Source organism: Oncorhynchus nerka, linkage group LG14, assembly GCF_034236695.1.
Source record: "Oncorhynchus nerka isolate Pitt River linkage group LG14, Oner_Uvic_2.0, whole genome shotgun sequence".
Taxonomy (NCBI): domain Eukaryota; kingdom Metazoa; phylum Chordata; class Actinopteri; order Salmoniformes; family Salmonidae; genus Oncorhynchus; species Oncorhynchus nerka.
In genome coordinates, this window is record NC_088409.1 from 34,135,556 (window position 1) to 34,157,924 (window position 22,369).

Consider the following 22,369-nt stretch of genomic DNA (forward strand, 5'->3'; position numbering starts at 1 on the left):
ATGACATCAATGTATGTTTTAAAATAAATAAATAAAATTATGAAAGAATAGTATACATATATTTGGATACAGGGAGGGACCATGAAAAATTGTGCAGACAGTGGATGGATAAGAGACACATTTTAATACCATGTGAAGACAGATTACTGAAAATGTGGGCAAACTCAGAATGTGCACAAGATCAGGAGACAGGAATAAACCAGGTATAAACAGGGCTCAAAAACCATTTCTTCCAAACCATTTTAGCTCTAAAACTAACCTTGGTCTACAGTGCATTCAGAAAGGATTCAGACCCCTTCCCTTTTTCCACATTTTGTTACATTACAGCATTATTCTAAAATGATTAAATAAATACATTTTTTCCCCTCATCAATCTGCACACATCACCCCATAATGACAAAGCGAAAACAGCTTTTTAGAAATGTTTTCAAATGGATTAAAAATTTAAATCAGAAATACCCTATTGTTATTTCTTCCACAATGTTCACTCTAAAACAAACCTTAATATAGATGATAGGAATTACAGCTAAAGCAGGCTGGACATGCACGTCCTCAAACTATAGTATGAACATCTAGTTCCAAAATCAAATCAAATTGATTTATATAGCCCTTCATACATCAGCTGATATCTCAAAGTGCTGTACAGAAACCCAGCCTAAAACCCCAAACAGCAAGCAATGCAGGTGTAGAAGCAGGTGGCTAGGAAAAACTCCCTAGAAAGGCCAAAACCTAGGAAGAAACCTAGAGTGGAACCAGGCTATGTGGGGTGGCCAGTCCTCTTCTGGCTGTGCCGGGTGGAGATTATAACAGAACATGGCCAAGATGTTCAAATGTTCATAAATTACCAGCATGGTCGAATAATAATAAGGTAGAACAGTTGAAACTGGAGCAGCAGCACGGTCAGGTGGAAGTTGAAACTGGAGCAGCAGCACGGCCAGGTGGACTGGGGACAGCAAGGAGTCATCATGTCAGGTAGTCCTGGGGCATGGTCCTAGGGCTCAGGTCCTCCGAGAGAGAGAAAGAAAGAGAGAAGGAGAGAATTAGAGAACGCACACTTAGATTCACACAGGACACCGAATAGGACAGAAGTACTCCAGATATAACAAACTGACCCTAGCCCCCCCGACACATAAACTACTAATGCACTGTTGTCCAAAGCCGATGTGTACCTTGGGTTATGCTTTATCATAGTAACCATACACCAATGTATTATTGGACCACTACATTTAAAGTTATAGGACATACATATATATATATATATATATTACATACTTTTTTCTTAACATTCTCAGATCAGCAGGTGCCACTCTGGCAGCAGGTAAGGTAAGTGTGATCCTGTAATGATTATGTACACTATACACCAGGGTTGGGCTCAATTTCATTTCAATTCAGGAGGTAAACTGACATTCCCATTCCAATTAAACATGACCTCAATGCTTTTCAATGAGAATGTTGTGAATTGGAACTTAATTCCTAAATTGACTGAATTCAAATGGAATTGGACCCAATCCTGCTACTAAATATAAAGAAGCAGAATTTGACTTGGGGCTGGTGCTACAGAACAGCCAATAATCAAAGGATAAATAATATAGAGAAAGATTGTGTAAGAGAGAGCAACAGTTCACATTCCCATCCAGAGACACACTAAAACACTTAGAAATCGTCATAGAGGACAAGTGGCATTTAAAATCGCCAATGTCCCATGAGACTTTGTTTAAAATGCCCAGTTCAGTCAAAAACTAGATTTTCCCGTGTTTTATATACACTGCTCAAAAAAATAAAGGAAACACTTAAACAACACAATGTAACTCCAAGTCAATCACACTTCTGTGAAATCAAACTGTCCACTGAGGAAGCAACACTGATTCACAATAAATTTCACATGCTGTTGTGCAAATGGAATAGACAACAGGTAGAAATGATAGGCAATTAGCAAGACACCCCCAATAAAGGAGTGGTTCTGCAGGTGGTGACCACAGACCACTTCTCAGTTCCTATGCTTCCTGGCTGATGTTTTGGTCACTTTTGAATGCTGGCAGTGCATTCACTCTAGTGGTAGCATGAGACGGAATCTACAACCCACACAAGTGGCTCAGATAGTGCAGCTCATCCAGGATGGGACATCAATGCGAGCTGTGGCAAGAAGGTTTGCTGTGTCTGTCAGCATAGTGTTCAGACCATGGAGGCGCTACCAGGAGACAGGCCAGTACATCAGGAGACGTGAAGGAGGCCGGAGGAGGGCAACAACCCAGCAGCAGGACCACTACTTCCGCCTTTGTGCAAGGAGGAGCACTGCCAGAGCCCTGCAAAATAACCTCCAACAGGCCACAAATGTGCATGTGTCTGCTCAAACAGTCAGAAACAGACTCCATGAGGGTGGTATGAGGGCCCGACATCCACAGGTGGGGGTTGTGCTTACAGCCCAACACCGTGCAGGACGTTTGGCATTTGCCAGAGAACACCAAGATTGGCAAATTCGCCACTGGCGCCCTGTGCTCTTCACAGATGAAAGCAGGTTCACACTGAGCACGTGACAGACGTGACAGAGTCTGGAGATGCCGTGGAGAACGTTCTGCTGCCTGCAACATCCTCCAGCATGACCGGTATGGCGGTGGGTCAGTCATGGTGTGGGGTGGCATTTCTTTGGGGGGCCACGCAGCCCTCCATGTGCTCGCCAGAGGTAGCCTGACTGCCATTAGATACCGAGATGAGATCCTCAGACCCCTTGTGAGACCATATGCTGGTGCGGTTGGCCCTGGGTTCCTCCTAATGCAAGACAATGCTAGACCTCATGTGGCTGGAGTGTGTCACAGTTCCTGCAAGAGGAAGGCATTGATGCTATGGACTGGCCCGCCCGTTCCCCAGACCTGAATCCAATTGAGCACATCTGGGACATCATGTCTCGCTCCATCCACCACAACGCCACGTTGCACCACAGACTGTCCAGGAGTTGGCAGGTGCTTTAGTCCAGGTCTGGGAGGAGATCCCTCAGGAGACCATCCGCCACCTCATCAGGAGCATGCCCAGGCGTTGTAGGGAGGTCATACATGCACGTGGAGGCCACACACACTACCGAGCCTCATTTTGACTTGTTTTAAGGACATTACATCAAAGTTGGATCAGCCTGTAGTGTGGTTTTCCACAATTTTGAGTGTCACTCCAAATCCAGACCTCCATGGGTTGATACATTTGATTTCAATTGATAATTTGTGTGATTTTGTTGTCAGCCCATTCAACTGTGTAAAGAAAAAAAGTATGTAATGAGAATATTTCATTCATTCAGATCTAGGATGTGTTATTTTAGTGTTCCCTTTATTTTTTTGAGCAGTGTACATTTCCAGGTTGGAAATAATACTGTGAAAATTATAATGCTCTTAGTATTTGAAAAGACCTTTCAGGCTGTTTTGGTGGGATGGAGTTTTGACCTGCTGGTGACATCACCAGACGGTAAAAATTAGTTAAAAGATGAATAACAAAGATTTCCAAACATCCCTGCCAATAACAGCTAGTTCAGTTTCCCCCTCCCCCAAAACCATTCCCAGACAATCCTAGACAACCATTTTAATTGAAAACAATAACAGTAAGTTACTTAATTGTTACCCAGAAATGACTTGATATTGAGATAGAAATGGCTGCTTTGGACCATTAAATCCATGCTTCATTATTAGCCTAGGTCTGGGCCTCACAGTCTACTGGTCAAAGACAGATCCTACTCACTATAGTATATAGTTTGATGCTCTCTCACACCTTTTGGTTGTTAGTCTTTCCAGCTGTTTCATGAAGCTTTCCATACCTGGGAAGACTTGACAGCCAGACATACCACACAGACAAACATCCTTCTCGTCACCTCTCAAAGCAATCCTCATGTGAAACGCTTAGTTTCTGTGCACTCAGAAGTGCAGTGAGTGAGAATAGTATGGGCAGTTATGGCATTAATGGTGATGGGACACCATAACTAAAGTTCCCTATTGAAACAGTTCAGCCCATTCTCTCCCCAACTATTGGCTAGCTAGAACATTCTCTCAACAACCACTGGCCAGCTAGCACATTCTCTTCCTGCCTATTGGCCAGCTAGAACATTGCCTCACCAACAATTGACCAGCTAGCACATTCTCTCCATGACTATTGGTGACCTAGTTTTGGGATCATGGCTTGGGCTGGGCCGACAGACAGCCACTGGCACCCAATAGGTCAGCTATCACACTAAGACACTACGCTCAGATCGACCACTAAGGGGCAATGACACTGAAACAATATGGCAACCAACAGAGCAAATATGACATGATGTAGCTAGGTGACAAATCAACAAAAAAGCAAGATTTTTTTTAAAAGTAGTTCCCTTGGCAAGGTTGCTATGGCAACAACAGCAGTGCCCGTTCATATGCATTCCTTGCAGCGGGGTAACTGTGTTACCGTAGTGGGGTATTGTATCATAAAATCAGACAGTTTTCAGCCTATACAGTCAGTCTATGGACAAGGTTAGGGATCTTCCCCAGCCCCAGCCCAAACAATGTGCTTAGTGGTGTGGACAGCAGCAGGCCAGTGCAGAGCGAGTCCCTGTATGCTTCACAGCCCTACATCATACACCTGGCCTTTCTCTCACCCCACCCCCACCCTCCTCTTCCTCATGCCGTTGGCTCAGTAATCAGTACAGGCTCCAGGCCCGCTGATCCTGAGGGTACGATGATGAAGAAGAGTGAGATGAAGAGGAGAAGTCTGTGGGGCGTAGCTGCTTTCCACACGCACACATTCAGTCCATCTTCTCCTTCTGGACCAGCTTGGGCGAGTCTACAAACTCCCGACCGTTGAAGAGGATGACGCCGGCCGTCACGAAGCTAGCTGTGCCCCAGAACAGCACATACGCCAGGGTCTCCGTCCACGTGTCACCTGAGGGGGGGAGACACGGAGGGTGACTACAAGTAATAACTAGGTACCGAAAAAGTACCCATTGATAGCACATACTTGCCTAGTCAATACCAGTGGAAACAGTGTTGTAAAACGAAGTACGGCAAAATGTGTTTATGGGACCAAATCCTAACTTGAGATTGGTGCAGGTGTAACTAGAATTTTCAAACAAATTCCATGCCCCTATTGGGATTCAATGGAGAATTGACAAGGGAGTCCACTGCGGTCTTACCAGCCATGAGGAGGCAGATGATACACATGGAGAATGCCACAACCATGATAATGGGCAACTAAAGGGGGAGAGGGGAAATAGGAGTTAAATAAGATAACAAAATCTCAATCTACCACCTGTGACTGAAACCAACACATATTGTAGCCAATCAGTACACATAGCAGTGATCAGGCCTAGCCAATCCGATCTCACCGTGAGGAACTTCCAGTCTTTGGTCTCATGAAGGGGTGTGGTCATGTCTGCCTCATCAATGGAATAGTTACCAAGGAACAGATCAATAGAGTCCTGATGATCAGGAGAGATGTCTCAATTATCAGTTACCACACAAGTCTAGCATTTTCTATTAGTCACATTTACAAAAACATGACTAATAACTGGCACATGCACAGTAGACACACCTGTCTGAAGCCGTCTGAGAAGTTGTTCTTGTAGTATCTGATCATGGAGTTCCATCCATCCATCACCAGCCCCCATTGTGTCCTCTTCCCTGTTCTGAGACATGAGCAACTCTTCAGTCATCCTTGTCATAATCTCTCACACACACTCCAAATAATCATTGACGTCATCCTCCACCCTTTCCTGAGCACGCTCTTACTCAAGAGTTGTCTTCCTGGTTATAACAAAGGTCACTAGCAAAACATCCTACTCCTTCCTCCCTGTTCTAAGGGCACCAGTCCATTCAATACTCATCACCAAAACCAGTACAATGTTTTTATGTAGTTCATAGCCAATAATGCATGGCCAACTTCATAGGTGTGTGGGGTGTGACTGACAGTGGGATGGTACTGTGCCAGCAGAAAGACAACTAGTTCTCTGTCATTGTAGAAATGGACAAGTTCTATTGGAATCCATGAAGAGAGCCAGTCCTGTGCCTTAGTTTGCTAATCACCAGATTAGCAAGAAACACGTGAGCCCCTCTCTCTCACCTTGTGAAGTCCGTCTTCAAGGCCCCTGTGCCAGCATACTGCTTGGCACACGCATTGGCATTGTCTGCCCACGCTGCAGCGAGCAAGTGTGAGAGAGGAAAAGGGGGGTGGAAGAAAGAAAACAGATTTAGTGAGTGGAAAGAGGGGAGGATTTCAATCATGTTAATAAACCGTAGTGTTGGAATAATCTCATAAGGAAGACAATGCTGTGCTCGTGCTGGCAGAGGGGTAGGAAAGTGTGCAGATTTCAGCTGAGGATCACCATTTTTGTAGATCTTCTCGAAGTCGGCCTGATCTTCAATCCTCTGGCCCATGTGGAGAACTCCCAGTCGCTGCAGATAAACAAAGATGTGTGGTGAGATACTGCAGTGGCCTGACCACAGGGGGCAAGGTGGAACCAAGATGGTCGCCATCAGATTCAGCACTGTTGTTTACCCGAAAGACCTTGATGCAACTGCACCTTCGTCACCCTGTGGGTCAACTAGCAGCCTTACTACACTATTAATAGATGTTTCAATGACAGTTTAACCCACAGTGCTAAAACAGTTTAATAAAAAACACAATGGTACCTGAAGTATTTATTGTACCTGGGTGAGATGAGACCTGACCTTTTCACAGCCCACATAGGGTCAGATAACTAAACAGCCCACAGTCAAAGTCCACAGAGACAGCAGCTTTAGTCAGAGGCCTTCAACATAGAGTTTGGATTTTCCAGTCTCTGTTTTGTCAGTTTGTTGCTCATTTGCAAATGTGGGTCAAGTGAGTCGAAGAAGTTGTGAAACGCATGACTTTGTCAAGTCAAAGGTCTGTTAGGTCAAAATGGACGAGCTCCTCCTGAAATGTAGTTTGCCATTAAGATTTTTACCATTGCTTTTACAGAATGTAAAAGGGGAGGTCTACACCTTTAATGAACAGTAAAACTCCTGAGGTGGAACAGAGAGGAACATGACATTGCTCATTATGTCAAAGACAGATAGTGTGTCTAGATGTGGTGGAAGTGTTTAGATCAGGGATGTCAAACTCATTCCGTGGAGGGCCTAGTGTCTGCTGGTTTTGGGTTTTTCCTTGCAATTAAGACCTAGACAACCAGGTGTGGAGAGTTCATTACTAGTTAGTGACCTTAATTCATCAATCAAGTACAAGGAAGGAGAGAACCCGCTGCCACTTGGCCCGCCGTGGAAGGAGTTTGACACCTGTGGTCTAGATGGATGTAGTAGGAGTGTGTGTGTGTGTGTGTATATATATATATATATATATATATATATATAAATAAAATGGACATGTCTAGTCAGTGTGGGCGTGTCTGGTTGGTGGTTCCCACCTCCAGCTGTGACTGCAGTGAGCGTCGTGCCAGCAGACTCTGGATGACGTTGGTACGGTCCAAACAGTCCATGCAGTTACTGCGGAACATCCCTTCCTGTTGCACCAGAACGTTCCCATCCACATCAACCAGGAAGTACCTGACCAACCAATCAAACAATTTGATTCCTATTTGATTTTACAATAACATTTGTCACAAAACAAATCAGCAAACCACAGAGATGAACCCCCCCCCCCCCCAAAAAAAAACAACTAAGTACACAAAGACAGAATGACATGGCCGGCCATGCAGACTAAATACTTACCCATACTCGTCCTGCATCTCTGCCACCATATCGACTAAGATCTGCAGGCGATGCCACCTCATCCGACTGCATTCCTTGTGGAAGTCAAACGCTATGTACCTAGAGGTGCACGGTACAGGGAGAAAGGTATGTAAAATCAAATTAAATCATTTTCTTTAAGGGGTTATTTGGAGTTCCATGGCTTTAGACAGAATGTTCACCCCTAAAACAATAAATACATGAATGACGGGCATAGTGGGATCAGAATGAATGATGGGGAAAAGCTATAGTCCTTACTTGACCATGCCGTTGCCCAAGCTGGACACCATTTTGTCAAAGGCCTGTTCCAATTGTTTCTCTGAGCCTTTCTGGTCGATCAGATTTAAAATCACTTGCTTTCCATAAATGATGATCTGCGAGTCAAAATGCCTTTGGAAGCCATCCAGCTGTGAAAGCAGGACAATAAAGGTAAGAAAGACTTTAAAACTCAGTAATAGTAATCCTCAATATCATACCTCTACTGTAATTAAATGACTTGTACTGTAAATTAAAATGTTTGAACATGAAATAAAAAATATGAATATTGTAACAGGTAGCTTACATGGTCAATGGTTTTGCTGATCTGAGGTTTTGGTTTGTACTTGAGGTTGGGTCTTTGGGACCAGTAGAAGGGGATGGAGCCTCGGGTCTGTACGAATGAGGCCTTGCCCCCGCTGTACTGGACAATCTGCTCTGTCTCCACAAAGTTAGCTGCATGTCCCTCTGAGTCAATGCCTGATGGACCAAATAGACATTATGTAATGATCCGTCTGAACGAGGAGTGTTTGACAGTAAAACTATAAAGTGGACAGGACAATATTATCTGAAAAGGACTGGTGTGTGTGCAGGGTGTTGTTCCAACCCAGCTGTAAAACACCTGATTCCACTAATCAATATATTGATTGAAGACCCAGCTAGCATATAACGTTCTGAGAACCATGTTTCTTAGAGCTTGGTGAGCGTGTGGTTGTCCTATGGTTATTTTGCAAAAAACCTTCCCACAACTTTCCGGAAATGGTGCAGGATAGTTCATTGCTATGAAAATTCTCAGCACATTTAAGGAAGGAAAACAAAAAAGAGTATTTACTTGGTATTTCATTAACTTAACAGAACATTTCCTAAAAGTTCAAAACATGGTTACATTGAATTTCAATGTTTGTAATGTTCTAGGAATGTTCTCCAAGTGGTTTGACATTGGGAATAATTCTAATTATAAACTCAAATGAACAACTTTGTATTTGTTAGAAAAATATATGGCATGCTAGCTCCATCCTGGTGGCGCAGTGGACTAATTCCATGGATCGAGAACAGAAGAGCATAGGTTTGGAGCTTACCTATGCCATGCCACAATAAAAAAAAGAAACACGTTTGAAATGATTAATGCCTAAGCATATGAATTTCCATGTGTCCTATCTGTGCACAAAACAGTTAACCCAAACTAAGATAGCAGTGTTAAAAGTCTAATTGAAACTTTTGCTCAGAACGTTAATAAAATCTGACAGAAAAACTTTCAGGGAACCATAGTAAAACATTCTCAGAACCTCCCTGCAAACAAAAAATGTATGTTGACAGCTTTGCACAGCCTTGTCATTCTCTCAACCAGCTTTATGAGGTAGTTACCTGGAATGCATTTCAATTAACAGGTGTGCCTTGTTAAAAGTTAATTTGTGGAATTTCTTTCCTTCTTAATGCGTTTGAGCCAATCAGTTGTGTTGTGACAAGGTAGGGGTGGTATACAGAAGATGGACTTGGTATTTTACCAAATAGGGCTATGTCATGGCAAGAACAGCTCAGATAAGAGCGTCTGCTAAATGACTTAAATGTAAATGTAAATGTAAATAAGCAAAGAGAAACGAAAGTCCATCAATACTTTGAGACATGAAGATCTGTTAATGCGGAAAACTAAGAACTTTGAACGTTTCTTCAAGTGTAGTCGCCAAAACCAGCAAGCGCTATGATGAAATTGGCTCTTATGAGGACCGCCACAGGAAAGTAAGACCCAGAGTTACCTCTGCCGCAGAGGAAAAGTTCATTAGAGTTAACAGCAGCTCAGAAATTGCAGCCCAAATAAATGCTTCAGAGTTCAAGTAACAGACACATCTCATCGTAAACTGTTCAGAGGAGACTGTGTGAATCAGGACTTCAAAGTCAAATTGCTGCAAAGAAACCACTACTAAAAGACATCAATGAGACATGCTTGGGCCAAGAAACACAAGCAATGGACATTAGACCAGTAGAAATCTGTCTTTTGGTCTGATGAGTCCATATTTCAGATTTTTAGTTCCAATCGCTGTGTCTATGTGAGACGCAGAGTAGGTAAACGGATGATCTCCGCATGTGTGGGCCCCACCGTGAAGCATGGAGGAGGAGGTGTGATGGTGTGGGAGTGCTTTGCTGGTGACACATTATTTATTTAGAATTCAAGGTCACACTTAACCAGCATGGCTACCACAGCATTCTGCAGCGATACACCATCCCATCTGGTTTGTACCTAGTGGGACTATCATTTTTTTTTTTAACAGGACAATGACCCAATACACCTCCAGGCTGTATAAGAGCTAGTTGACCAAGAAAGAGAGTGATGGAGTGCTTGCAATCAGATGATCTGGCCACCACAATCACCCGACCTCAACCCAATTGAGATGGTTTGGACCGCAGAGTGAAGGAAAAGCAGCCAACAAGTACTCAGCATATGTGGGCACTCCTTCAAGACTGTTGGAAAAGCATTCCTCATGAAGCTGGTTGAGAGAATGCCAAGAGTGTGCAAAGCTGTCATCAAGGCAAAGGGTGGCTACTTTTAAGAATCAAAATTATATTTTATATTTTTTAAACACTTTTTTGGTTACTACATGATTCCATGTGTTATTTCATAGTTTTGATGTCTTCACTATTATTCTACAATAAGGAAAACCCCTTGAAAGAGTAGGCGTGTCCAAACATTTGACTGGTACTGTATGTTTTACTGTTTGGCTGGAACAAAACCCCCTGCACCCACACCGGTCCACTGTGGAAAAGATTGTCCGTCATCCCTGCTCTAGTCAGAAAGCTCCAGTTAGACGTGCTGGTGAATGTGGAGTCAGTCACCTCTGACGTAGTAACGTACTCCAGCCCTGAAGCAGCTCCGCCTGGAGATGATGTTCCAGTCAAAGATCTTCCCATTGATGCAGCAGGACTTCATAATGATGACTGGACAACACATGGTTAGAGGTAACACGGTCTTAACCTTTATAAAGCCTAACTTTACCTCCTGAATTCAACCTTTCTCTGACCTCCTTTTCAGAAAATGTTTGAGTGTTGTGATGTTTAGAAAAGTGGGCTCCATCATATTATGTCAATGGATTCACTTTCCATTGTCTGTAAATACAATACCCCTAATTTCCCAATTATAATGCAACCTATATGAATCTCTAGCTCCCCCTTGTGGCTAAAGGAACAAACTGCAAGTTCACTTCTATTGATATTTATTTACTTTTATTGAACTAGGCAAGTCAGTTAAGAACAAATTCTTATTTTCAATGACGGCCTAGGAACGACAGATTTGTACCTTGTCAGCTCGGGGGTTTGAACTTGCAACCTTCTGGTTACTGGTTACTACTTACTGGTCCAACGCTCTAACCACTAGGCTACCCTCAAGGAAAAGAATGACAAGACTAATCCAGAGAAATGGGGGAATCACTAGCTGGTTTACATCCAGTCACTCAGACCGCTAAACCCCATGCAAAATATGGAGGTGAAAATGACCATGTGATCTAGTGTGTTGTGCACACATGCAACTGTTCACAGAGGGTAGATTTCACACTATTTACAGATTACAGGGTTTAAACTACAATGCTGTTTAACAGTTCAGTCACTATAAACAACCGCCCTGTGAATGACATATCTCACATGGGAAATATCTGTTGTCTTACACAGGAAGTGGTAATGAGGTCTTCCTGTTTATGAGAATTGAAGAGTGGGAAAAGTCTTAATCTGGAGTTTATAACAAAAAAACAAACATGAAAGGATACAGCCGTGGACAACTGGGAAAGCAAACCTGTGCAGCTGTCAAGAGAAGAACAGAGACAATGCAGTTTAGAAAGATCATAAGATCTGTACTGGAGCATATTCATTCTATATTTACCACAAGTGGTTAACATGTGTCAGTTCTGTCCTTACCTCTGGCTGTGGCATGAATTCTCTCAACAGGTGACCATTCCACACAAACCGCTGATCTGCCTAAAAAAAGAGGGCAAGAACACAACACATCTTTATCATACCATTCGACTTGTTTCCACATGCCCTGCATAGGAAATGTCTGCATCTGTACAGGACAGAAGTACAAACACATTACTCGTGTTTTCATGAATGTATCTCCAAATGGAAACATGTTTTTACATTATTTTCCTCCCTCACATACAAATATATCCCCTCATTCTCTCACCCTTTCCAGCAGGCTCATCTCCTGGAACTCAGGGCTGGTGTTGGCAAGTCTCTGCAGAGTGTGGGTCAGGTCATAGTCTGTAGCAAAGTAGAAGCCGTCTGTGAGCAGAACACTGTTGATCATGGACAGGAAGGCTTTGTTGTCCTGCATCTGATGAGGTCAGAGGTCAAAGATAGGTCAGGTGGCAGGTTGAACAAGGAAAGCAGAGAGGTCAAAGGTGAGAGGTCAGGAGGAAGGTTGAAGAAGGAAAGCAAAACAGAAGTTAGGTGGAATGATGGTTAGAAAGTATCAGATGACCACTATCCTAAAAAAATACATACAAGGAATCTAAACTTATATACTATAAATAACATATCCACCAGTACTGTAACTAGAAGCCAACATAGAGATGCTCACTAATAGAGAAACACTTGTCTAGACTTGGGGACAGAACAGAGTATTCTTGTAACAGCTACATGATGACACCATCTGAATGCAGTACTTGTTCTGTCTGTGAGAAGGGGTCTCATTCTCTTTGCCCTTCACATACACTTGACTGTCTACAGACACACTGTCTGCCGTGGACCGGCTCCATAGCCAATTCAACACAAGGCATCTATGTCAGCACAGATGCCTAGCATCCTCTGTCCAATATAATGCATTCGTATTGGTCAGGCTAGGGTTTGACAGGTCAGCATCAACATCAAAACAACCCACCGTCATTAACATGTTGTCATGTTGAGCTTGGGTGCTTGTGGTTGTGGGCTGGCACTGGGGCCCCAACTCACACCTCCCTACCTGGTTGTCTGTCAGGTGCAGCACAGTCTTCTTGTAAGAGATAACGTCAAAGTCCATAGCCTTCCACACAGCATGGCCCAACAGGTCACCCACCTTTTTCTTCTTTGTAACAACGATGAGGTACGTGCCTGGGGAGGGTAGGCAGAGGGGCACAGGTAAAGTAAACACTCACCCTGTTAAGAACATTTGTGTGTACACAGGTAAAGTCTTCTCAATGGATCATTTTACAGAGTGCCAGATTGAACCTACCTGCCACCAGACGGATAGTTCCCATGATCCCACATATTGGCCTGGTGACCGCATGGGGAGGAATGTCCTTCCTCACTAGAGAGACAAAGACAAATAATCATAATTTTTTAAAACATTTTAGTCATTTTAGCAGACACGCTTATCTTGAGTGACTTACAGTAGTGAGTGCAGACATTTTCATACTTTTTTTGTACTAGTCTCCCATGGGAATCAACCCCACAACTCTGCCATTGCACAGTACTCTACCAACTGAGCCACATAATTTTTTCATTGCCTTTATGATCACAAACCACCATTCGCTTATCTTTCAGTTCGCTGCAGCTAGCGACTGGAACGAGCTGCAACAAACACTCAAACTGGACAGTTTTATCTCAATCTCTTCATTCAAAGACTCAATCATGGACACTCTCACTGACAGTTGTGGCTGCTTTGCGTGGTGTATTGTTGTCTCAACCTTCTTGCCCTTTGTGCTGTTGTCTGTGCCCAACAATGTTTGTACCGTTTTGTGCTGCTGCCGTGTTGTTACCATGTCGTTGTCATGTTACTACCATGCTGTGTTGTCATGTTGCTACCATGCTATGTTGTCGTCTTAGGTCTCTCTTTATGTAGTGTTGCGTTTATCTCTCGTCGTGATGTGTTTTGTCCTATTTTTAATCCCAGCCCCCTTTCCCGCAGGAGGCCTTTTGGTAGGCCATCATTGTAAATAAGAATCAGTTCTTAACGGACTTTCCTAGTTAAATAAAAAAATACATACAATGGACTTGGTCGGCATAAGACAGTATCATGCCATGATGATATAACACACACAAACACAGCCTACTCAACATACCGGTGAGGATCATTTCTGTGGACACCCTGTCAATGGACAGTACATCATTGGAGCCGTCATCACAAGCCTCAACGTAAAACTTCTCTGGGGTAGTGTGCCTTTGGGGGGGGAGAGAGGGCACAGAGGAGGGAGATACAAAATCAGTGCCCTTGGTAGACGAACATTTGGCATGTTGACGCATTATACAAAGGGAAAACATCGGCTTGATTTGGCAAAAGCTCAACTTAGTTAGTGGTTAACGTCGCCACAAGCTAGCTCACACATACTAGCTACTCACTAGCTGGCTCAATGGGCTAACTAAACGTTAACAGCTAAGCTAACTCTTTTTTAGCTAGCTGCTTCATCAACAATATCGATTGAATTCTACCACTCAATTAAATCGAAAGGCAGATGGCTAAATAAGTACTGTTACGGACAACACAACTACACATCCTTGACATGACTGTAAACTAACGTTAGCTACAATACTGTAAACTGAAACAAATCCCGCAATACGAATGACTGCAGCCTGTAATTGCTGTTGAACGTTAGCTAACTAGTTTATCATTTGCTAGTTAGCTCTAGACGTACACCTACGGCAATTTTCTCTCATCAAAATATGGCAACGTTTTCAGAAAAGTTGTACTAGCTAGCTTCTGAAAATAAAAGACTGAAAACGATATATATTTTCAAGACTTACAGGTTGAATTTCTCGTAGGCGGTCGCCATCTTTAGAGGTCTGACCTAGTGACGTGTCAATGAATGTGCACATTGTATATTATGGCTGGACCGGAGTTCGCGTCCTGGGTCAGACATTTAGCGTCGTAGCACATTTGCAAACTATGATAAAGTATAGGCAGCAAATTATTATGTATCCCACACAAATACATTATTTGATCAAAGTTACAGTTTCGTAAATGCACTATTACTCTACAAATCAGATCGTGTTAACTTTATAAAGTGACAGTCTCTGAATCATTTCTAGCGGGCTAGTGGCGCAATGGATAACGCGTCTGACTACGGATCAGAAGATTCTAGGTTCGACTCCTGGCTAGCTCGTTCCTTTTTTCTCTCCGGATCTTCTCTGATGTTTTTTCTCCGAAGATGAACCTATAGGTTGTTTGTTGTCATGATGAAGGAAGATATTATTCTTTGTTTCGATGGTAATCATGACTTGTTTGATTGAGTTCGACTCTTGGCTGACTCTGATCTTCCGATTCAGAACTTTTCGTCGCCTAGGGACTACTGCATATTTGATTCTGCCCTGCCGCGAGTTTGTTGAAAAAACATCGCTGTCTGGTCTGACGTTACTGCTCATATTAAGGTTGATCAAACTTTTTGTATTCTATATGTTTTTGTGTGTCCTAATAGCCTCAAAGGGACAATCAGCAGTTGATATATCCATACATTAATGCTCTGTACCCAGTGATTCTTGAAGAATATAATTTATATTCCTCAAGAATCAATGAGAATCAATCAATTTATATAACTGTCGTACCCATCAGAACCAAAAATATAAGCTTGTTTTACTCAATGTTTTTAAAAACAAAGTAAATGTTAATAAAAACAAATTTAGCATCCATAGCCATGTCTATGAATATGAGAGGGATTACATTTCTCCAGCCCAATCCCTCAATTTTTTACTGAAACAGTGGTGGGGGCCGCTTTGTTTTGTCGCTGCAACTGCTGATTGGCCCTTTAAGGCTGCATTTATTTGGATTATCCTAAATACCTGTGTAAATATATACCCACCACAGCTGTGCAAAAGCTTTCGTTGTATACAGGCTACTTGTTCATGAAGAAGAGACAGACACTTTGACAATCTATTACAATGCATTTATTTTTATTAAATATTTGATATGGACATCTCTCAAATCATTTTTTAAATACAGTAAACGACTGGAATACTTCACATACGTCACATACTTTGAACATATGATTAATGACCATGGGATTTTTTTTCAAACAAGGATAAATATAATAAATCATGAAATATGATAGACTAAGCCTACTGAAACTTAATAATTTAGAGTCACTTTTTTTGTCACTACAAACCAAAATGGGTTATCAGGGGTTGTTCATAGATATTGAATTCAGGGGTTTATTGGAATAGAATAAACCTAGTTATCTATTTTCTTAGGTGGTAATTGTGTGCAGGGATTTTGGAAACATTGTTGACCCAGACATAACTGCCATATTTGGGTTAATAATCTAATAGAAATTCTATTCTATGAGTGGTGTGTGACAGAGGACAGTGGGAATATTAGCCCAGTATCAGTGTTGGGAACAGAACATCCAGGGTTCATTTAACAATAGAAATGTTATACTAATACAACATGAGTCCCATTGACATGGAATAATACAGGACCATGTACAGTTTGTGTATTAAATTGCTAACTTTGACTTTCTAGACACTGCCTGCATATTAGTTAAAATGAGTAATGAAGGTATTTCTAGTATAAAATGTAATGGAAACACACCTTCATAACCCACACACGGAGACATACAACAAAACTGGGCAATTTCACACACGGAGACATACAACAAAACTGGGCAATTTCACACACGGAGACATACAACAAAACTGGGCAATTTCACACACGGAGACATACAACAAAACTGGGCAATTTCACACACGGAGACATACAACAAAACTGGGCAATTTCACACACGGAGACATACAACAAAACTGGGCAATTTCACACACGGAGACATACAACAAAACTGGGCAATTTCACACACGGAGACATACAACAAAACTGGGCAATTGCTCTATTCAGCTATGCAAACTATTTCTACTGTATCAGTATCTACAAACACATTGATTCAAACTGAGCAACTGAAATTGGTGGCACACAAAGGGGAAAATGAAGATCAGGATATTTACACAAGCACATGAAATGCATATTTATTTACACACAATGCACCTAATTGAGACTATAAATTGTATTGTTATAATTCCATGCTTAATTGTTTTGGTATCAGTCATTAAAATACAACTGTGCTTTGGCATTGGTATTTAAATATATATATATATATTTAAAAAATATTTCCAGAGTATTAACATTTGTGTCAGATGAAAGTTCAACACTTTACAACTAATAAACAATATCTTCGATAGAGAAATAGATTTTTTCATAAAAAAATAATAACAGGTCAATCTCATTTCCAAGCACACTCCCACACATGCACACACACAATCAATCAACCAATCGCACAATTAACCCTAACAGAGGCCTAACTTACATCAGAGATGTACAGTAAAGGCATACATTATCATTCAAACCATTATAGACAGATTTTTTTGGGCAGATTGGTTGTGGTTGGTTATTGGCAGTTAGTTCAGAGGGCCACCTGGTGGCACCATGCACTAGATCCTAAAACTAGAACTGGTGCTGGTAGGAGGCAGCGGTGGGCGAGGCGCAGCCCGGCTCGATGTGCTTCAGGTGGCAGGTGTGGCAGAGGAGGTGGCCGTCCAGCGGGTAGCAGCGGTGCCCCTCCTCGTCGTTCAGCTCCATCTGACAGTCCTACAGACCAACACAGAGGGATGAGGAAGATAAAAGGGAAAAGCCTATAAAATAAATCGAATAACACTTGAACATTACCCCAAAAGGTGATTGTGATTCCATCTACATCTATCTGATTCTATGGGATCTTAACTGCAAAATATGCAGTAAAAACGCTGGTTTAAAATACACATTTGTCTATATTCCAGAGGCATAGCTATCTATACCAGCACGGTGAATTGTGGGCCATTCTCTCCTCCAATGTAAACATATTTGAGAAGAACAGACCTTGTCAAAGGCGAAAGAACTTGAAGGTATTCTTGAATCCTCTTGAATTGCCCAGCAGGCTTGACAGACTAAACACTGTATGAGAAGGACATTGGATGTCCTCTTGTCCTCTTTCCACTCCTATTAATTGTTTAACTAGCTTCCACAGTGGAGCTATTCAGAGAGAGAGATCCACAAAAGCTCTCGTCTCCACTCGGCTTACTGGTGTTTGTTTTCAAGTGCTCTCTGAACTCCATAAGTCAATCAAATGCTGTTGAGGCGGGAGTCTGGAGAAGAGGCACTTGAGGAGAATCATCAGACAGTGTTGACGAGCGAAGCAAATGAACATGTGCTTGAGCTCCTCTTTCTAGCTCGCAATTAGTACCAAGACTGTAATTAAGCACTGGGACCACCTTGTCTATGATCTGTGTGCAGTAAATAGCTTTCCAGAATCTCTCTAACGTTTATTTTAAAAGACTAAATGATGACTGAAATATGGAGTTCTTGATATGATGAGAAGGCTGACATATGGTATAGGATCTACCCCCTGGCATTTAAGCACATTCATGTGGAGAAATAACGAGGTATTTTATAGTGGATATACTTACTAAGATGACAGCTTTAACATTTAGTATGGTCACCAACAACACAGAACATCTAGTCTCTACAAGGATATAGGGAAAACAACAAGGAAATAGAAAAGGGAATTTGTATCTTAATGTTTACCCACTTCACAGTGATAGCACTCCACGTGGTAGTCTTTATCCATGGATACCACTCGGATGGTTTCATCAGAGCCCTGTGGAGACAAACAGACAGCCTTTTCAGTGTCCACTGAACCAGAGTAGCTATCAGTATAGGCTGGATCCGTTCATTTAAAACAGTTAAACATGGCATGCATGGCCCGGACAACTCTCAATTTTTTCCTGCGGCCAATGTCAGGTGTGGAGAAATATGTGACAGGTGGCTCTGTTCAGTGGAGTTTTAAAATTATATATAAAAAATGTAGACATTTAGCAGCCTCTCTCATCCAGAGCGATTGACAGTTAGTGCATCTTAAGATAGTTGAGACCATAGTGATCCAATTAAATGATTCTATGGCTGGGACAACCACTTATCACAGTCATAGTATGTACATTTTTTATCAGTAGTTATCAGCAAAGTTGTTTTGTCTGTTGGTTTATGGACAAAACCGTAAGTAGATGTTGGCAGTAACAGAGTGCATTCAATTCAGTGCACTTTTCATCTTCTGCAGGTGCAGGTGACAGTGGGAAATGCATCAGCCAATCAGAGTCCTGTAACCAAAGAGATCCTATTCAAATGGGATTCTATAGGTCGTTATCAACAAAACGTTACAATAAGGTGCCGAACGTTCGATTTGCCTGCTGGGGGGTAAGGAGACCCCCAGCTCCACTAAAACCATTGACAACTACATGCTTCTTTTAAGGGGTTGTTAAATGTTATAACTATTTGGTTTTAATACCATCACCTTGAAGAGCATAGTCAGAACTACACCGTTCAGATTACTCCACATTTAGCTCTGTCATCAGAGTTATACAGCAAGTAACTGCATGCTTGTCATGATCAGTAAACATCTATTGATCATGTATTTTCAGATTCGTGAGGGTAGCCGATCCATTTGGCATGTAGCTAGCTGTTGAAAAGAGTTCATGTTAGCTAACTTCACGCGGTAGGCCTACGTTGGTTGGAGACAAAAGTACATAAGGTCTACTTAGCACTACGTTTAGCCAACGGTACAAAGTTTCTACCGGTAGCTTACAAAGTAAGCCATTATCAGCTAACAATGGGCTTACATCGGCAAATGCGCCCTTCTGCTGCTTGACAGGCAGAGCCCACAAAGGATGGTGAAGTGAACCTAAACCACTCAAACTAATCAGATGTAGTTCACTTATAATTCAATTATCCAATTAATGGTGGCCAATATTGAGAGATATCGTGGGGCTACCGTCCTTGCCTTATTGTGACGTTTTATTGATAACAACCTAGATGTAATTTTATGCCTCTAATAGCATGTATTATGATGTCACAACACCAAAATGATGGAATCCATCAGTGACATAATCACAACAATGACAGAAGTCAACACTCAAATGATGGATTGACCACCACTAACATGAGCTCTCCACCTTCAGAGAAGACTGTTGAGATCCTTAGATAGCCAACAGTACATTTGTTTTTACATGCTGAGCATCCATGGATAAAAATATCCCTTTGTCTTATAGGCCTCTGTCCATTGCTTTTTCATTGAGCCTGATTCTTTTTCAGCTACAGTTAGCCGTGATTGCTAACAGGTACAGTAAACTAATTACTGCTGACATATCAACCAGCAGGCAAGCTACTTAGGCTTTGTTCTGACATCCATATGTGTCCTTTTACTTCCAACCTTTACAAACTACAACATTTGAAATAGGCCTAAAAATAGGCCAAAATTGGCAAGAAGGTAGTTGTGTAGAAATGTGTTCTTTGGCCAACACCAGAATTCTGGACAATACTGTGAACCTTCACCTGAGAAAACAGCCAGGTGTCAAAGACATCATATGTGTCTTTGACACCTGGCTGTTTTCTCAGGTGAAGGTTCACAGTACTGTCCAGAATTCTGGTGTTGGCCAAAGAACACATTTCTACACAACATATGGCTAACGAACAGTTAGCTTCTGACAGACAGTCTGGGTTCAGCCTACTACAGCTTCAGAGGGCAGGTACTATAGCTGGAATGTTCCATATTTATCAGACTTTCACCAATTATTACCGTCATCACACAAGCTATTCATCATGGACATTTGGTTACATACCATTGTTATGTGATAATAAAGTAAGGCTTGTCAGAACTGACATTATAATATAATTAACTATTCAGCTAACTGACATCTTATATTCTATATCAGCCAGACACACTCAGCAGGAGGGTACATGGAAGATTTTCAGCTATCAACTAATTTAAAACCAGTTACGCACATTAAATAAAAGCTATTATAAACTCTCCCCCTTGTACTGCACTGTGGTCCCTTCTACAAACCACCTGCTAGTAGGCATGAATTTATCTGGCCTTTTTCATGACAAAGTACATGCACGTCCAACACAAACTGCCCACCTATTCTGAATTCTACCCTCATAGCCTCATTGAGGAGGGGCAACATTCCTGTCGAGTCATCTCTAATTTTGGACATTTTTTAAGAGGGAGGGATAACGTTTAGGGTAACAGTCATGCACTGGGTGGGGCGTAGGCTGCAGTGCCTGCATCTGAACCACACACCAAAATAGGCAAACAACACCCCTCCCAAAACCACCCCACGTAGGCCTACACACAGAGGTCTCCAATAGAAGCCCAGCCCTGAATCTACACCTCAGTGGATGGTGTCCTAGTAGGGCCTCTGGTTCAAATAGCGCTCTTTCAGATACATTAATAGTTCGATTGAGCCTGAATGGAGTGCCAGATCCTCTGGGTTTGCTCTTTTGGGACTTTTCCATTGGTTCCATTGCGCCAGCTCAATCAAGCACTAAATAAATAAAATGTTTGGGGGGGGGGGGTCTGCTGACCTGCGTGTAACTATGGCTACCATTACAACAAGAGATGTTCCCAGGTCTGTTATCAGGTTGGTTTATTGTTACAGCCCAGACCTTAGAATTAGTAAATAGCTGTGAAAATTGATGTCTTCCTGAATCCTGACTGCAGCTTGCTTGGCTCAGGAGAGAGTGAGACTTCAGAGACGAGTTCCAAATGATTAAAGAGGGAAAGCTGATCATCATGCCTGAGATCCCTTTCAAGTCCCTCTACATCCAAACAGTTGCTTAAAGGGATACCTGCTCATATGCAACATGTTAAAACACAGCACACCCCTTCCTCCTCCTTCTCTTGCACTAGAGCCTGACCTAGGATAATAGCATACTTGATCGTTTCCTACTGCCTCAGTAGGATTCTTGATCGTTTGCTACTGCCTCAGTAGGACACTTAATCGTTTGCTATGCCAGAGGAACTCTCTCCTCACATCTGGCTCCTGTCTCAGGTTCAACACTGGGGTTGGTTATCAATCTTTACCCTGAGGGAATCAGGTCAGGGGTTGCAATGTGACTGTCTATATTGACATGGGATGGGAGTGGAAGTGTTTGCATCGTAAACCATAATATATGCCTGAACATTTTGATTATCATTCATCATTACTACGGACAGGAGTTCTTCCTGTTGAAATCACTTTGCAGACAGGAACCATTCCAGGCCCTGTTCATTATACTAGTAGTAAACCGATCAATTTGGTATTTTGTCATACATGACATGCAGATGATCAGAAAAACACCTATTTTATGGCTGTATACATGTAAGTCCTTAGGCTATTACTTGAAGATGTTGTGTTCAAAGAGAGCTTACCTCTGAAGGCAGAATGGGCTGGTTACATGCTGCACATTTGGGGGCCAAGACCCTGAGAAAACGAGAGAACAAAGAAGATACATGAATTGGTAGAAATAATAACAGTTTCAGACTGAAAATATATGTCTGGTTTATACTGGTTCCCTACAGAAAGACCACCAGGCTTGACATAGATACAGCACTTGTATCTGTTACTCTTTCTTCAGGTTAATACTTCTAACACTTCCTCTCTTTCACCAGTTCCCCCGTTGC

At 42.1% G+C, this 22,369-nt stretch overlaps 2 protein-coding genes and 1 non-coding gene across 3 annotated transcripts in view; 1 reads left to right on the forward strand and 2 right to left on the reverse strand.

Moving 5' to 3' along the window:
• Positions 1-105: 105 nt before the first annotated feature.
• On the reverse strand, positions 106-14,735 carry LOC115140910 (phosphatidylinositol-3-phosphatase SAC1-B-like). The gene is made up of 18 exons (XM_029679366.2): positions 14,661-14,735; positions 13,982-14,079; positions 13,153-13,227; positions 12,904-13,031; positions 12,127-12,276; positions 11,862-11,921; positions 11,714-11,747; positions 10,791-10,892; positions 8,269-8,441; positions 7,965-8,113; positions 7,689-7,787; positions 7,385-7,523; positions 6,326-6,395; positions 6,064-6,136; positions 5,536-5,629; positions 5,330-5,422; positions 5,138-5,195; positions 106-4,887 (listed from the first exon to the last, which is right to left on the reverse strand). The coding sequence occupies exons 1-18, from the start codon at positions 14,687-14,689 to the stop codon at positions 4,751-4,753; spliced, it is 1,761 nt and encodes a 586-aa protein (XP_029535226.1). The 5' UTR covers positions 14,690-14,735; the 3' UTR covers positions 106-4,750.
• Positions 14,736-14,946: 211 nt separating this feature from the next.
• On the forward strand, positions 14,947-15,019 carry trnar-acg (transfer RNA arginine (anticodon ACG)). Its single transcript has one exon. It is a non-coding gene; the product is annotated as a tRNA-Arg (tRNA).
• Positions 15,020-15,774: 755 nt separating this feature from the next.
• LOC115140911 (LIM domain-containing protein 1-like) overlaps positions 15,775-22,369 on the reverse strand; it is a 34,515-nt gene continuing 27,920 nt past the window's right edge. The window contains exons 6-8 of the mRNA XM_065028012.1: positions 22,118-22,169; positions 18,464-18,532; positions 15,775-17,487 (exon numbers count right to left, since the gene is read on the reverse strand). Coding sequence (XP_064884084.1) covers positions 17,344-17,487; positions 18,464-18,532; positions 22,118-22,169 — 265 coding nt within the window. The 3' untranslated portion in view covers positions 15,775-17,343. The remainder of the gene's footprint in view (positions 17,488-18,463; positions 18,533-22,117; positions 22,170-22,369) is intronic.

Coding starts and splice junctions, on each gene's coding strand:
- LOC115140910 (XM_029679366.2), bottom strand. CDS start 14,689: ATGGCGACCGCCTACGAGAAATTCAACCT. Junction 8,114..8,268: donor TCAGCAAAACCATTGACCAT/GTAAGCTACCTG, acceptor CTGCTTTCACAG/CTGGATGGCTTCCAAAGGCA. Junction 5,630..6,063: donor TTGAAGACGGACTTCACAAG/GTGAGAGAGAGG, acceptor CTCATGTCTCAG/AACAGGGAAGAGGACACAAT.